Here is a 17,311-nt window from a genome sequence, read left to right as displayed (position 1 = left end):
TGGTGCACATAAGATGAATAAATTATAAGCCAAACACCACAACCAGTACCACTGGTTCACATGCAGAAAAGAAGTAAATCACACGGCCAAACCAAACAATAAAATGCACACCTAAGGCACCCAAAGGCCGTAAAGGTACCCTAATGGCACAGCAAATTTTATCAATAAGCACTTGTGTCCCAAGCTTAGCCAATTGCAGAACCAACGAGGCCCAACATCGCAACAACTGCTCCAAAGAGCTGAATAAAGGAAACCAAAACGATAAAACACTCCCAGACAAGGCAATTAGAGGCAACCAACTTCAATAAGTCCCAAATTAACAAACAAAATACCCACAATTTGGCACAAATTACTGCAAATTAGACACAATTGAACCCAAAATAGCAACAACTGTCTCCAACTAGACAGTCAATTACCCAATTCAACTTGCCAAAATTAGCAATTAGCAACTATCTCCAATTGAATAGAAATGACCCAATCACGAATGCCCAGTACTCACAATTCCATCAATTAGGCAACCAATAACACAGCAATAACAAATGTTAAACAACTACCATCGCCAGTACCACTGGTAAATGCACAAGGAAAGAGTTAATCAAACGGCCAACAATTCAATAAATAGCAGAAAATATTCCCACTATGGCAGCAATTAAACCCAACTCTGTCCAAAATTTACCCTAGAAAATGCCTAAATCACCCCTGTTATTAGCTATCAAGAAACCCAAACACAAATTACAGTAATTTATGCTAATCGGAGAAGGGATCACAATACATCCACCTGTTAATTTTGACAGGTGGTGATGAGCAGCAATGGAGGAGATGTGCGTGGCCGTGGAGCTGGTGGTGCCAATGGAGGTCGACAGGTCAGCGGCTGCGGGTGGCGCTTGGGCAAGCCAGTGACGCGCGCGCGAGGTGGAGTTAGGCCCGAGCTGTGGAAGAGGAGTTAGCTGTAGACTGCAGCGGTTGGGCGGACTGGTGGTGGCGGGAGCGCGCAAGTGGAGGGCTGGCCAGGACAAGGTCGCTTGATGGAGGACCTTGCCGTGGGCAGTGGCGGCGCGCGAGCTGAACTGAGGAGGAGGCGCGCGAGCTGGTGGAGCTTGGGCGCGGCGAGCTGCGTGGAGTGAGCACGCCTACGGCGTTCGGTGGTGGACGGCCGCAAGGAGGGAGAGATTGAAACGGGGAGAGGCGCGGCTGAGGAAGGGCGGCGAGCGCGCGAGGTGAGTGAGGGAGGCGGTGGTCGGAGCTTCGTGCGCAGGGTGGAGAGTTGATGGTGGTGGCCGCTAGCTTTGGAAGGGGAGCTAGAGGCGGCGGCGGACGAACGAAGGAAAAGGGGAAAGTAGGGGCAGCGGAGAAGAAGAAGAAGAAAGAAAGAAAGAAAGAAAGAAAGAAAGAAAAGAAGAAAAAGAAGAAAAGAGAAAAGGGAATTTTTTTTTTCTTTTCAAAAAATTATTCCAACGTAAATCGTCCAAATTGGAAATTACTTTTAAATTTTTTTTTTCTTTTTCTTTAAATTTTTTTTTAAAATTATTTATTTATATATATATATATTTTAGGGTTGAAAAAGAAAATAATCTTTTTTTCCTTTTAATGAAAGTAATAATAATAATAATGATAAATAATTTTTTTTTTTTTGTGTTTTGGGTCATCGAACACCGTGTGGGCATGCCAAGATTACAAAATATCCTCTGACCTCAGGAGACACAATCACCGCGTGGGCACGCCAAGATTGGTCTTCGTCCTCTGACCTCAGGAGACACAATCACCGCGTGGGCACGCCAAGATTTCACTTCCTGGTCACAGTGGAGGAGATATTAGCATTGATACTACCCAACGGAGAAATGACAAAACGAAAGAAATAAACAACTAAAAACAATAAAATCAATATTCGGGTTGCCTCCCAAAAGAGCGCCTTTCTTTAGTGTCTTTGGCTAGACATATCCCATAATTTGCTTAAACCAAGCAAATCGGGTCCTCCAAATGCATCGTCTCCACCCATTCAACTGGAGCCCCATCATAATATGGTTTGAGCCGATGACCATTCACTACAAATTTCTTCTCCGTCCTTAAACTCTGGATCTCCACTGCACCACAATCAAAGACATTAATTACAACGAATGGACCGATCCAACGAGAACGTAACTTACCCGGAAATAACTTCAATTTCGAGTGGTACAGTAGAATTTTTTGCCCTCATTCAAACGTCTTCCTAGAGACCTGCTGGTCATAAAATATCTTATTCTTCTCCTTATAAATCACAGCATTCTCATAGGCTTCATTGCGAATTTCCTTCAATTCTTGTAACTGTAATTTCCTTTGAATTCCACCCTCCTCAATATCCATATTGCATTGCTTAACAGCCCAAAATGCTCTATGCTCGAACTCGACAGGGAGGTGACATGGCTTCCCAAATACCAGACGATAAGGGGACATGCCGATTGGCGTCTTGTACGCCGTTCTATATGCCCATAAGGTATCTTCAAGTCTTATACTCCAATCCTTCCTATCGGGTCGAACCATCTTCTCCAAAATCGACTTGATCTCACGATTTGATGCTTCAGCCTGACCGTTTGTCTGAGGATGGTAGGAAGTGAAGACAAAGATATTAGATTTGACAAATTTTGCAACCACTTTGAAATTATTAGTACGGGTGGGTTTTGCTTCCACCCATTTCGAAACATAGTCTACAGCAAACAATATATATAGAAAATCATAAGACGAAGGAAAATGGCCCATAAAGTCAATACCTCAAATGTCAAAAATCTCAACAAAAATCATTGGGGTTTGGGTCATTTCATCCCTACGAGAAATATTACCTACTCGTTGACACTTATCACATAACTTACAAAATGAGTAGGTATCCTTGAAGAGGGTCGGCCAATAGAATCCACTCTCTAGAAGCTTACGAGCCGTTCTCTTTGGTCCAAAGTGACCTTCACATGCAAAAGAGTGACAATAAACTAAAATAGATTGGAATTCATTTTCACTTACACATCTACGAATGATTTGGTCGGCACCACGCTTCCAGAGGTAAGGGTCATCCCAGATGTAAGACTTTGCGTCACTCCTTAACTTGTCCCTTTTTGCCTTAGGCCATCCTGCAGGAAACTTGTCAGTAACTAGAAAATTAACAATATCTGTATACCACGGCAAAGATAAATTAATAGAAAATAAATGCTCATCGGGGAATGTTTCTCTCAGTGGGAGGTTATCCTCGGTGACTTGTATCCGACTCAGGTGATCTGCTACCAAATTTTCTGCCCCTTTTTTATCTCTGATCTCCAGGTCAAACTCTTGAACCAATAGTATCCATCTTATAAGTCGCGGTTTTGCCTCTTTTTTGATCAACAAATACCGCAAAACTGCATGATCAGAGAAAATAATAACTTTAACACCAAGTATATAGGACCGAAATTTCTTTAAAGCAAATATTACAGCTAAAAGCTACTTTTCGGTGGTTAAATAGTTCAACTGAGTTCCGTTCAAGGCTCGAGATGCGTAGTATATAGTATGGGCTGCCTTTCCCACTCTTTGACCCAGCACCGCACCCACTGCATAATCGCTGGCGTCACACATGATCTCGAATGGTAGGTTCCAGTCGGGCGGTTGGATAATGGGTGAGGAGATCAATAGCTCCTTCAACCTGTCGAACGCTCTTTTACATGCTTCATTGAACTCGAAGGGCATCTCTTTTTGCAAAAGTTGGAACAGGGGCGCTCCAATTTTCGAGAAATCTTTGATAAACCTTCTGTAGAAACCTGCGTGACCCAAGAAAGAACGCACTTCCCGCACACTCGCAGGGTAGGGTAAAGTAGATATAACATCTATCTTTGCTTTATCAACCTCAATACCCCTAGACGACACCACATGACCCAAAACTATCCCATGCTCGACCATAAAATGACATTTCTCCCAATTGAGCACAAGATTAGTTTCTATACATCTAATCAGAATTAATTTCAGGTTATCTAGACAGTTATCGAAACTTTTCCCATACACACTGAAATCATCCATAAAAATCTCAATAATCTTCTCAACATATTCCGAAAAGATACTTACCATGCATCGTTGGAAGATAGCAGGTGCATTGCATAACCCAAATGGCATCCTCCGGTATGCAAATGTTCCAAACGAGCACGTGAAGGTAGTCTTCTCCTGGTTCTCGGGGGCGATAGCAATCTGGAAATAACCTAAAAATCCATCCAAAAAATAATAGTAAGCTCGACATGCTAATCGCTCTACCATTTGATCAATGAAAGGAAGGGGAAAATGATCCTTTTTCGTGACGGCGTTTAACTTCCTATAATCTATGCACTGCCGCCACCCGATGGGCTTTCGAACTGGTACGAGCTCACCCTCTTGATTAGACTCCACCGTCACCCCTACCTTTTTCGAGACCATCTGTACCAGACTCACCCAAGGGCTATCTGATATAGCAAAGATTATCCCCACATCCAGCAGTTTCAGGATCTCTTTCTTCACTACCTCCATCATGAGGGGATTCAGTCTCCTTTAAACCTGCCGAATAGGTTTAGCACCCTCCTCGAGTCGAATCCGATGCATACATACCGCGGGGCTAATTCCTTTGATATCGGCGATGGTCCATCCTATCGCCTGCTTATGGTCCCTCAAAACTCGAATCAATTTTCTTCTTCGACTTTTGATAAACTCGCGGAGATGATTACTGGGAGTGTCTCCCCCTCACCCAAGTATGCATTAAGGTGTTTTGGCAGCGGTTTCAACTCCAAAACAGGTGCCTGCACCACAGATGGAAGTAACCTTTTGTGAGATTCAGGTGTACAAATGGGTGCGAGACCATACCTTATTTTTGTGGTTGGCAACGTTTGCAACGCTCCAATCACACATTTGAGCTCTTCACTCAACTCTATTTCAGACGCCATCTCTGACTCGAAGTGCCTAGTCAATGCGACTTCTAACTCATCCCTGCCTTCAATTTCAAAAACTTCTCGTACAGCAGGGTCAATAACATTTATAGAGAAAACAGAGCCAGCATGTGATTTTGAAAGATATTTCATGAATTCGAAAATGTTAAAATGAACAATCTCACCATCAAATTTCATAGATAGGGTGCCCTTATTTACATCAATTTTAGTTCGAACTGTACTCAAGAAGGGTCTTCCTAACAGTAAAGGTGATGGGTCGTAAGAGTGTTCATCATCCATGTCAAGCACGTAAAAATCGGTAGGGAAAACCAATTCATTAATTTTCACTAAAATATCCTCAATCAACCCGTCAGGGTATGCATTGGTTCAGTCAGCCAGTTGGATTATTATTCCAGTGTCTTTCAGAGGTCCTAATTTCAGAGAAGCATATATAGATTTCGACATAACATTAATTGAGACTCCTAAATCTAACATAGTCTTTCCAATCAAGGTATTGCTTATTCTACAAGGAATAGTAAACATACCTGGGTCCCTGCATTTTGGTGGAAGTTTTCGTTGCAGAATTACTGACACATTTTCTCCCACTACCACTTTCTTATCTCCCTTCAACTGCCTTCGGTTGACACACAAGTCCCTCAAAAATTTTACGTATCTGGGTACCTGCTTAATTGCATCTAGAAGGGGAATATTGATCTCCACCTTGCAAAAAATCTCTAGAACCTCTTTCTTCTTGTCCCGCTTCCTTGGTTTCTCCAATCTGCTTGGGAAGGGAGGTGGGTTGGTTCTAACTGGAATGAGTGAGTTCGGAATTACCTTTGAATTTTTATTATCTCCGCCCTCCTCTTCCAGCTCTTTCTCAATTTGATCCTTGTCCTTGTCCTTAGGAATCAACGGGTCGGGTCCTTGGACCTCCTTGCCACTTCTCAAGGTCATGGCGCTCACATTCTTGGAGTTCAACTCAGGTTGAGATGGCAGCTTTCCTTGCATTTGGGACTCCAACCGATTGAGCGTGATGGCCATTTGATTTACCTGAGTTTGCAATGATTGCACTTGTCCCCACTGATTTTTCATAGTTTGTAGGTCTGAATCCGTTTTCTGTTGATTCGCAAGTAGTTGCTTCATCATCTCTTCTAGGGACGGACTTGAGTTCGAAGGGGGTGGTGGTGGGCGAGGTTGGTATTGCTGTTGATGTCCTTGCTGTCTATTTGGCATGAAATTAGACGGCTTGTTCCCCCCATAACTCAGGTTGGGGTGATCCCTCCAATCAGGATTGTAGGTACTTGAGTACGGGTCGTACTGCCTCCCCAGCAACGGTGCCAAAAATTGACAGGGCATCAAACCTGTGCAATAATAATAATAAAAACCTAAATATCACTAAAAACAGTCAATAATTAATCCTAGGTACTGGAGCAGGGACTCTAGGTGTGTAATGGGTTACTTGATTCACCCTGTTTCCGAAGAATTTGCTGAATCCGATATACCAAAATTAATTAGTTGGCAAAAATTACTGAATAGTAGACAGTGGCAAGTAGAGTTGTCTACTCAGGGACTGGGGATATTTGCCTCTCTTAAATTCCAATTGGTAAGGGGGATTTCACCGGAATGAAACTAAAAACAATTAAACAATTCAACTAAAAATGATTAATTAACTAACACAAATATAGCAGGAATTAAATCAAGAATAAATAAATTCTAACCAAGGATACAACTACTCAGACACAGTCCATTTATCCGATCATTGATGCAAGAGAGGTTCACTTAATTTATTAATACGCTAGTTATAGTCGCCGATGAACTCTAACAACCAATTTTTCTTTAATTTATAGATGACCAAGGTACGACCATTGATCACCCCTAACCAGAAAATACTTCTAGGTACGACCGTAGGAATTAATTTTTCAATTGCATTAATAACTAGAAAAACCTATCCCTAATCAATAACACGCTACGAGGGTTATTTAAATTAGATTGCACGTTCCCCTTATGTGTAAACACACCAGTTGCCACTAATATTAATCAATCAAACAATTAAGGATTTAATTGACTAAATTAGCACGAGATTAATAAATCACATTGAACATCGGGCCCTTAACATCCAATTAATAAAACAATCCCATGAAAATTCAAGCAGACAACGTGCAAATATTAATAAATTGAGGAACGCGTGAAAACTAATTAGATCTCACAGATTTTCGGGACTGCGCCGTCGAGTTGACCCTTGACTAGATGGAAGGCTTAGCCACGCCGCATAATTAAATCACCACACGAATTAATGGATTGCAAAGACATTGCGTTTTTTTACTAAAAAATAAGGAATAAAAGATGTTTTTCCCGTTGGGGAATATTGTCGAACACCTAGCGTGTGTCAGAGGCCAGCCAAAAGAAAGAAAACTAAAAACTAAACTAAAAAACTAAAACTAGAGGAGTCCTTTTGCTTCTTACGTTCTCCCCTTTAAAAAGCCAAAAGAAAGATGACTAAAGGCTATCTCCGGTGGTCCCCACACATGTGGACAAAGCCTCCAAATTACTTCTTGTTCCAAGTTTCTGTAGGTTCCTTTCTTTGAAGAGCCCAAAATGACTATAGCTTTGTGGTCCCCGCCAATTCAAGGGCCCAAGGATTGAAGCCCTTAGAAGTCTCTATTTTCTACAAAAGTCCCTCCTTTTGGTAGTTTTCTACTTCATTCTCTGAAATTAAGTCCAGATACCAAATATAAGTAGATATCAACAATTAACACAATATTTGGCAGGGATAAAAGGGAAAATTAATAATAAAATTACTAACAAATGATACCCTATCAGAAACGGTGGGATTTTTTGGCAGGAAAGGATGCAAATGAGGAATTCAAGAATGCAGGTCATGGCAGTGGTGCAAGATTAATGCTAGATGACTACTACGATGGGAGATTGATCCATCCACCAAACATAGTCCACAGCTTGCTGCTACTACACATTTGCCTAGTAGAGAACCAAAGGATAATAAAGCAAAATCATCTGGACTCCTTGTCAAGCTTTTTCAGTTTCTCCTCATTTTAGGGATTGGCTGCTGGAATACTTTTTCACAAAGTCAAGTTCAAATTCTGAGCTTTGAGATAAAAAAATAATAATAATAATAATTTGCGGCTTCTTACATGTGATTTAGACATTCTATCAAAATTTATGAAACTCTTGTGTTTATCCCGTTAATTGCTGATCTAGATTTTGATCAATTGGATAAACCTTATAAATCATTATAGGTGTAAGAACATGTAAAATCGGAGCATGTTATAAAAGACACAAATAAGGTTTTTGTGCTGTTAGTTGCTTGCACTGTGGTGGGAGATAGTAATTTATAAATCTCTGCTAGCTATTTTCATGATATTGATTGACATTTTGGGTAAAAAATAAATAAATTCCCTTTTTGTTTTGTGAAACCTATCCACCACCCCAACTTTTTAATCAAATAGTCTACTGCTAACCAACATTATTAGGTGGTTGTAGTAGCCTGTCTATCTATTATTTCCTTCATGCTGTAAATTATTTTCTCCTTTGTTTTCTTTTTCTTTTGAATTGAAAGACTCGCTTTCTTTTCAATTAATTTCTGAGATTTCATCTTTTTGTACCACTATGCCCATTTTTTTTGAATTTTTTTTAATACAGAAGAGGTGGAATCTAATAAGCGGAAAGCAAATGAAGAGGTTAGAATTGCGAATCTTTAATTCCAATATGCTTTGTTATTTATATTTTTTCTCTCTTTTTGGGCCGTGGTAAAATGAGTTAATGGACTCAGTTCTTTCCACAGATTTGTTCTGGGCCTAGCGTAGCCTATCGTGTTCTGGTCCAAATTTGCCAGACAACGTATGGAAACACACAAGTGCGTGAACCGGGAGAGAAAAGGCTTTTTCACTCAACTGGTAACGGAATTATACCCGGAATGACCACATAAATGGGCAAATTTCTCAGAATATTGCCAAAATTAAAAATCGTCACAAAGTTGGTGCTATTGGAGAGGCTGTTCTGGACGAGGGGTCGTCGCAACTCCGATGTGAGGCTTCCAACAAAAATATTTTTAATTTTCATTTATTTTTGGTTGCTTTAGTTTTCCTTTTTTATATTTTTTGCAAATTTCATCAGCGCCGAAGGTTTTTTTGTATTTTTTTAATCGCCGCTCATGAGGTTTTTTTATTATTTTTTTTGCATCGCCGCTACATTCCTTTTTTTAAAAATAAAACGTAACCTTAATTAGGCTTAATTAGGGTTTAGGGTTTAACGTTTTACCTAACATGAAATCCTAATTTTCAAGCCCTCACAGTGTAATCCTTAATATAAACATAAACCCTTTAACCCTAATCTTAAAATCAAAATCCCTAAACCCGATTACTAAAATCCTATTATAAACCAGAATTGTCAAAAAATTAATATACGACATTATGTTAATTTTATAAATTTAGATGATAATCAAGTCTGCGATTAAAATACTAATAAAATTTGCTTAAGTCATATTTTTGAAATTTTTTAATGTTAATGTTAATCTAAATAATGATAAATAATGTAGCATTGAACAATATTTATACCATGTAATAACTAGCACATGAACTTAAATGATGATAAAACAAGAAGTTCGATAAGAAAAATTTGAAAAATCTAAATATCACCAATCAACGCGCCTCTTACCCTTATCGCGCGGAGTGGTAGAACAGTCACATTTCCAATGAATCCTTCCGTGTGGTAGATCTCGTCCTAATTATAATTGTTCGAACCTCCGAGCGAGGTGGTACATCAACTTGTTCAGGCATTTTGTCATCGTCATCATCAATGGAGGGATCAAACGCCGGAGTTTGACCGCATGTAAAACAAGAACCATGTATGGACGTTTTAAAAGGAGCACTAATGGAAACGCTGTGTTCGTCCATGTGCAAAAGTGGTGAGAAGCCAGCTGAGGTCCTTATGCAAAAGTGGTACATAAGGTTTCACTTTAAAAACAAAATTGCAATTTCACTTTTAAAAAAAAATATTTTGGCCGCAATCTACGTCGGGTGCAATCCCAAAGGGGAGTAGATTTTATTAAATAAACTGAATTTTTAACTCAAAGAATATTTGTGATAAGAAATTAACTGATCTATTACAGGTGGTGAGACATGCGATGTCAGTAGTATCCCTCTCTGGATAGCTTCCTTTATCATTAAAATGAAGATTACCAACTACCCACCTGTATGCCAAATATATTTGGATAGACCTCTTTTACTGACGCCGCAAATCAAATTTCCCGTCTCCGGATGCCGCAAATCAAATTTGCGGCGTTAGGAAAAAAATAAAAAACAATGCTTCGCCACTCATCAGATGAGCGGCAAAAGCTTGGAAAAAAAAAAGGAGAAAATTGAGAAAATTATAGCAAGCCAAAATAAATACAAATTAAAACTACTTTTATTAGAAGCCTCGTATTGGAATTGCAGCCACCCTTAAATTCCAAAATCACGCCACTTTTGTGACAATTTTTTATTTTAGCAATATTTTGAGAAATTCGTCCACATAAATGAGGAAGAATATAATATGCTAATAAGAGAGCCAATTTTTAAGGCTTCAATTTTATATAGAGGTAATATTGACTATTCCAATCCTACGCGTCACACCATCTTTCTGATTTTTATTTTAGTGTTGAGTAATTAACTTACTAAATTTTTGGTACGATAAAAGTATAACGTTATTGGGTGGTATCCCATAATTTGACATTTTTCGAATGAGCTGTGACCCATAATTATTGATTCAACAGCTATACATACATATACATATGTGCTACATGTGCATACATAGTTAGTTGTTATCATACACGCCTAGTAAAGCCAAATAAGTGTTTATTTAGTACTTTAATTAACAATTTACTAGAAAAATCCTTATAGCTGAAATTTGAAAACTAAAATTTGAAACTTGAATCCATTAGCTACTAAATTATTAAGCACTAAGAGTGCGTTTGATAAAAAGTCTGAAATCTGAAAGCTAAAATTTGAATCTATTAAGTTATTGAATCGTTAAATATTAAATTTAATACATTTGAGTGTATATCACATTCATTAATAAGTGAATAGTTTATCACTTAATTTTGGGAGCAAATTTTGCCTAGAAAATTCAGTGCTACTTAATTAATTCAGATGTTCAATTTTTTGTTTTCAAACAGTTTGAATATGTTAAAATCTAAATCCATTAAGTTTACATACTGAATTAATTTATTAAACAGTGTTTAAATCTAGTATATTTGAATGTATATCACATTAACTGATAAGTAAATGATTTATCACTTATTTTTGGGAGCAAGTTTTACTTAGAACATTCAGCGCCACTTAATTAATTCAAATATTCTATTTTTTGTTATCAAACGTATCTTAATATATTAAGATCTTAATCCTTTAACTTTAAATACTGAACCAGTCTCCAGTCAAATTGTAAAGCTAAATGGCACAAATTGTACTATAGTAATTCTCATGCACAATCAAGGAATGAGCTTATTGAGCAGCGTTCTTAGCTCACCTAAACATTTGTTTCACCTCTAATTTATGTTTGGACAGAAAAATCAATCTTTCTATCAATATTTCGGTGTAGAATGTAGGATTCAGCTAGCCATCATGTTAATTACGGGACTTAATTGATTTATTGGTGATATGCCTCGTACTTTAACAAGTTAATGATTAACCAAAATTATTTGAAATTGAAACTAACAATGAAATTCAAAGGTCGATTCCCAATTCTTCACCAGTATTGATTTGCTGATGGATAAAAAGTGCTGGCGAGAAATATATAAGAAAATATGTAAGAAAATTCATGTGCCTATACAAGTGTTTTGCGGAGGTGAATAAGCAATTTGTAACGGATGCTCTTATAATTAATTTCTAACGGCAACAAAATCTATAGCACCAGGGAGGGATGAGCAATTCTCATGCCAATCCTAATTGTCAAGTAGAAAAGAACAAAGTTTTTTAGGGTCCACCAGATGAAATGCTGTTGTTTTAGATAACTCCAAAGTTTATCCATGTCGTGATATCTGAAATTTGCGTCAAGACAATACTAACATAAACAGCAGATAATAAGCACAATTTGATCAACTAAGCTAGTTAATCAAATAAGCATAATCTTATCAACTCATTTTATCATTTGGCTAGCTAATCAAACCATCTGCAAAATATCTTTTTTATATCAATTTATGCCATTTTACTCGTGGTCTTGGCCTATTATTAAACCATGCTATATATTAGTGTCTGTCTGTATTACAAAATTGCAATTAGAAAGGTAAAATGTAGCAAGATATGTGCTAAAATTAGGGGAAATTATGCTTATTTGAATTATTGGTGATAAGTATTGTACAAAAAATTTTTACATTTTTGTGAATTCCTGTTATAATCATCTTTTTATCTCATATATATCAAATTGTTATAACACATTTTAAAAAAAAAAAACTCATAAAAATAACAATTCAAACAGGATTGAAGTTTTAGGGCCTTAAAAATAGCAATCCTACTTTTCAAGTCCTTAAAAAGCTATTATCCACCCTCATAGCAATCCAGAGAGCTAATGCTGATTAATAGAGAACATCAAAATTCATCCATCCTCATACTTTCTGTTAGAATTCAAGTGTGGAATACACAACTATTGAAATATCGAATACATAACAATTCAATGAGGGACAAGTCACAAGCATGAAAGATAGATGACACACAATATATTTAACGTGATTCGGTTTCACCATTGAAGCTACATCCACGGAGAGAAACCCGTTCTTTATTATGAGAGGAAAACCCTATACAAGAATACAATTTGAACCCAATCCCAACCCTTATATACCATTTCTCATCTTTCAAGAACCCTCTCTCACCTCATGTATAAGGCTACATGTTGCCTCTTGTGCGCTCTTATGTGTCTCTTGTGTAGTAGGTCAACCCACCTATTTATAGGAAATATTATTTGGCCAAAAAATCCAAATAATAACAGGAAACTAATTATAATTGCAAAACTTACACAGAATAGGAAATAACTTCTAATTCTAAACAAAATAGGAAATTTCTTGACTACTATTTTAAGTAACTAAAACCAATTAGAAAACTAGTTACTTCCACACAAAGCAAAAAACCTGTCTAAAAGAAATTAAGCCAATTTCCTAACACTTTCTTTTCCAGTCAAAGTCATTAAAAGCTATTATTATTTGAGAGAAAATAAACAGAAAGGTGGGAGGTTTTTGTGGAGGGATCGGAGTTGGTTCCTCCGTAACCACCATAGCTTTTTCCCTTGTTCTTTACTATTTTTAATTGGGTTAATTACATTTACCTCCCTCGAGGTTAGGCCAAACTACTAATCAATTCTCGTGGTTTTAAAAAATAACAGATGCCCCTCACAATAACCCCAATCACTTGTGATGAACGGAAGTAAGAAAAAAAGACTAAACGCCCTTCATCATGTCTGATCAATTTCTAAAATTAAAAAAAAATTATTTTAAAATTACACAAATAGCCTTTTGGCGGGAAAAACTATAGAGGTCTCCTATATATTTGCCATTACTCCAGCCACCATTATAGCAATCATCCTATTTATCATCATATTTCTACACTCTCTCTCCTTCTCTATTAACCATTTCTCCTCTACATGGTTCAAAGTTTTAATATTTAAACTATGAACAATGTACTCTTTCTTGTTTATTCAAATATTTTGCTTTCTAATCCTGTTGATAACCAAAACAAAACAGAAGATTGTAGTAGTATTGTTTGGCTTGTTGAAGTGATAAGAGCTTGGAAGGATGGTACATCTTTAAACTCATCATGTCTTTCATGGCTAACCTGTAGCATTTTAAGCAAAAATTTTACTCACCTATATAGGGATCTGTCAATGGAAACAATTTTCAATGATTTGAAAAATGTTTTTATAATATTTATTGGAAAAGATTGTGGGTGCTTTTTTGGGAGTGTTTTCATTATTTAATCTTTGTTCGGATGAAAAAGGCTATTTTTTGAATAAAAGAATAGAAAGATAAATGGCACATGGGAGGACATTTTTGGACTTTCACTTTAATTTTTTGGCTGGCACTAGTAGAATTTCCAACGATTTTAGATGGTAGGGTGGCTTTTGTTAAAGGTAATAAATTTGAAGGAGGTATCTGTTATTTTTTGAGACCACAGGGATTGATTGGTGGTTTGGCCAAACCTCGAGGGAGGTAATGTAATTAACCCTTTTTAATTGGATTATAAATTTTAAATCAAAGTTGTGTCTCATTGCATAAATTTCATATAAGTGATATGTATATACGCACATATACATATATATATATATATATATATATATATATATATATATATATATATATATATATATATATATATCATGCGCGACCCATAGCTAAAAATGATAGGCCATTGACAATCTGTGACCTCCTACCACCGTCTAAGAACGCCAATTATGTATATATAAATAGTGGATGGGGTACCCAAAAAGCAATTCATGAACAGGATAGAAAATTGAGAGGCCTAGAAATTCCATTTTAAGATAGGCCTAGCACTTGGAGTTCTAGAATTCTGGATTCAAACTTCGTTGTGTTTGGATTGCATTTTGCGTGATTTTTCATGGAAAAATTACTGTAACGATTTGATGTATGTGAGGGAAAAAGGTAATAGGGAAATGTAATCACGGAAAACGACGTAATTTTTAGACGGAAACCGGCAATCCAAACAAGGTTAGATTTCCAGATTTGATAGGAAAAAGAAATTCACAAGAAAACAGTCAAAAAGAAGGCCAAAAGTACAACAAAGGAAATCGGTCTTTTTTATTAATTCTTTGAAAGAGTTCCACACAGTACAGTTACGAACAATAAACAAAGAAACTTATACAAACACAACTGACGACGGCGGCGACGACGACAACAAACAAGTTCTAATGAACTTCTAGACAATTGAAGAAACTGAGCTATCTCCTTTAACATGTTACAGATCATTAGTCGACAAGTCCTTCACTACCCTAGTCCCCTTATTTTGTACATAAAAGACACGACAATGGAAGTACAAGGATTTCCATCACCTGTTAACACTTTTCCTAAACCAAATTAAGGCATCAATTTCTCCCAATCATAACGGCCAGGTAGCGGCTCTTCCTTGTCGAAGTTGAAGTTGTACCTGCACAAAATTAATATTCATCAAGAAAATGTCTTTGTCTAATTGTCCACAAGCTGGAAATTCATGAGAAGAAGAAAAATAATGGCCTTGTTAGGAAATAAAAACCCTCACACATACTTCTCAATGCACTTGTTTTTATGCCTCTCTTCAAGATCACCAAAAAGTGCGTTCAGGTAATCTTCTACCGGGTTAATGAACTGCCTTGGATTGGCCCTTGTGGTGCGGGTGTAGCGACGCCTGGTGCTTGAAAAGGGGGGAAGAACCAGAGCGTTTGGATCCCTAATCAAATGGACTGGCGTGGTCTCCCTTGTGGCCCTAAAAAGAAAATTGAAGGAATCCGAACTCGTTAGATCCATAAATTAAAATAAGAAATGCTTAGATATAAGTAAATTGCCATAAAAGGAGGATTAGAATTTGAAATCTTATAAGCACAGAGTAACGTGGGATGGAACAGCTGTTAGTACAATTATTTGGCAATTTGGTCAAACACCAACGGATAAGCACAAATAGCACAATGTATAAACATGCTATTAGCAAACACACAAATAGATATTGGCAAAAATTGCTAGCCCTTTGACGGAAAGAAACTTTGTCTTGTAAATGGTGTGTCTATTTGGGAAAACTATTAAGACTTGGATCCTCAAGTTAAGAAGCACATTTTGAATAACTCGAATTTTCCCAAATAAGTAAAGTAGCAAATAATTGAATTGGTTAGCAATCAACCAAAAAAGTCAGAAAATGAACCCAACCTAGAAGATGAACATGCAATTAACGATTAAAACGAGTTCACGGCTTGAATCATTGTAATTGAGATCAAATCGAATCAACTCGATTAGGTCCATCAAGTTTGATTCATAGGATTCAAGGGACTCAATGAGAAAATAATTGAAAAAAAAGAATGATTTTTTTTTAAAAAAATAATGAATCTTGATATTCTCGAATGAATGAAATTGAAAAGCTAAAAATCTTTGCTAAAATCATATATAGGAGACCATTCTTGGAAGTCATGACAAATGTTTGTAACAAAAATTTGTGGAAAAGAATTCCTAAGGATAGCACAAGAAAAAAAATACACTTTGAGGTGTACAAATTCGAACAACCACGTGGCTGTGACACTCCAACAAAACTCTAGATTTTTTTTTTAATTTCTTTGCTAATATTTCAAGAATCTAATAAAGTGCATAGAGTAAAATCAAAATGCTAAAAAAGTTACAAAAATCCTTAAAACCATATTGAATGGTGAAAACATTCAATTTTTTAAAATATACCTCATTCTTCAAGCAACAATAGAAGGGTCTAAACCAAATCGGGGTTTCCATATGTATACCAATGCACACAATCAAGGACCCAAATAAGAAACACCCAAAAGTAATGCATTTTTAATAAAAACAAAGAGATTTTTGCAGAAAAAATTTATTCTATCAAAATCCAAAACTATTCCTCCTTTAAAAACAAAAAAAAAAAAACCAATTCTGACTTTATCATTTTCAATCACATTTTAGTGACAGCATAGAAAAAATTTCAACTAGCCAAACTATATCTTGTAAAAGATTGAAATTTAAAACTTGCAAAACATTTTTGTTGAAACCAAATAAATTTCAGTGTCAACTTCTTAAAATTCAATGTTAGCACCAAAAACATAAATTCCATTTATGCAAAACAATGAAAACCTTTATATATATATATATATATAAAGTCATCAAAAGTCAACAAAACAGAAATAAACCCACCTTTCAGCACTTTTAGCCTCCAAGTTGTTCTCTCCCCAGGAGGACTCCATGACCTTCAAATCATCAGGGTTTTTGTTTTTCTCCTCATTTTCATTCTCCTCCAGCATTGGACGCTTCCCCTTGTCTTTCTCACTTTCTTGATTCTCACTGGCTGGCCTAGTTCCCTGGCTCTTTGAAGTCGAACCCTTGAGAATCTTTCGGGTTTTTGCTTTAGCAGCAAATGGTGAGAGCCTTTCCACCCTACGGCTCCTCAGTTGCAGATAGGATCCACCATCTCCAATGGCTGCAGATGCAGCTGATGGTGAAGCAGGTAACTTCTGTATACGCTTGAGTTCCAGAGTCATGGACCTCGTACGTACACCAAGCGGGGTTTGAGCATGGTTCACCACCATTTTTGGTGCGCCTACTTTCCCCTTGGACTTGTTTACTTTTTCAATCTAAGGCTGGTGTTTGAGACAAGGGATGGGGAAATGAAGGATGGTAATTTGAATGTATGAATGGTGTGTGCGTGCACTGGTGACTAATGACTATATAAATATATATATATATATATATATATATA

General features: G+C 36.9%; 1 protein-coding gene across 1 annotated transcript; it reads right to left on the bottom strand.

Annotated features, from left to right (window-relative positions):
• Positions 1 to 14,649: 14,649 nt before the first annotated feature.
• Positions 14,650 to 17,239, bottom strand: LOC113737023 (cyclin-dependent kinase inhibitor 4). Its single transcript, XM_027264269.2, has 3 exons — positions 16,750 to 17,239; positions 15,137 to 15,334; positions 14,650 to 15,019 (listed from the first exon to the last, which is right to left on the bottom strand). Exons 1-3 carry the CDS (start codon positions 17,139 to 17,141, stop codon positions 14,950 to 14,952), a joined length of 660 nt encoding a protein of 219 aa, XP_027120070.1. The 5' UTR covers positions 17,142 to 17,239; the 3' UTR covers positions 14,650 to 14,949.
• Positions 17,240 to 17,311: the final 72 nt, after the last annotated feature.

Source organism: Coffea arabica, chromosome 3e, assembly GCF_036785885.1.
Source record: "Coffea arabica cultivar ET-39 chromosome 3e, Coffea Arabica ET-39 HiFi, whole genome shotgun sequence".
Taxonomy (NCBI): Eukaryota; Viridiplantae; Streptophyta; class Magnoliopsida; order Gentianales; family Rubiaceae; genus Coffea; species Coffea arabica.
Note: the sequence above shows the minus strand (reverse complement) of the source record. Positions and strands in the feature narration are given on the sequence as shown.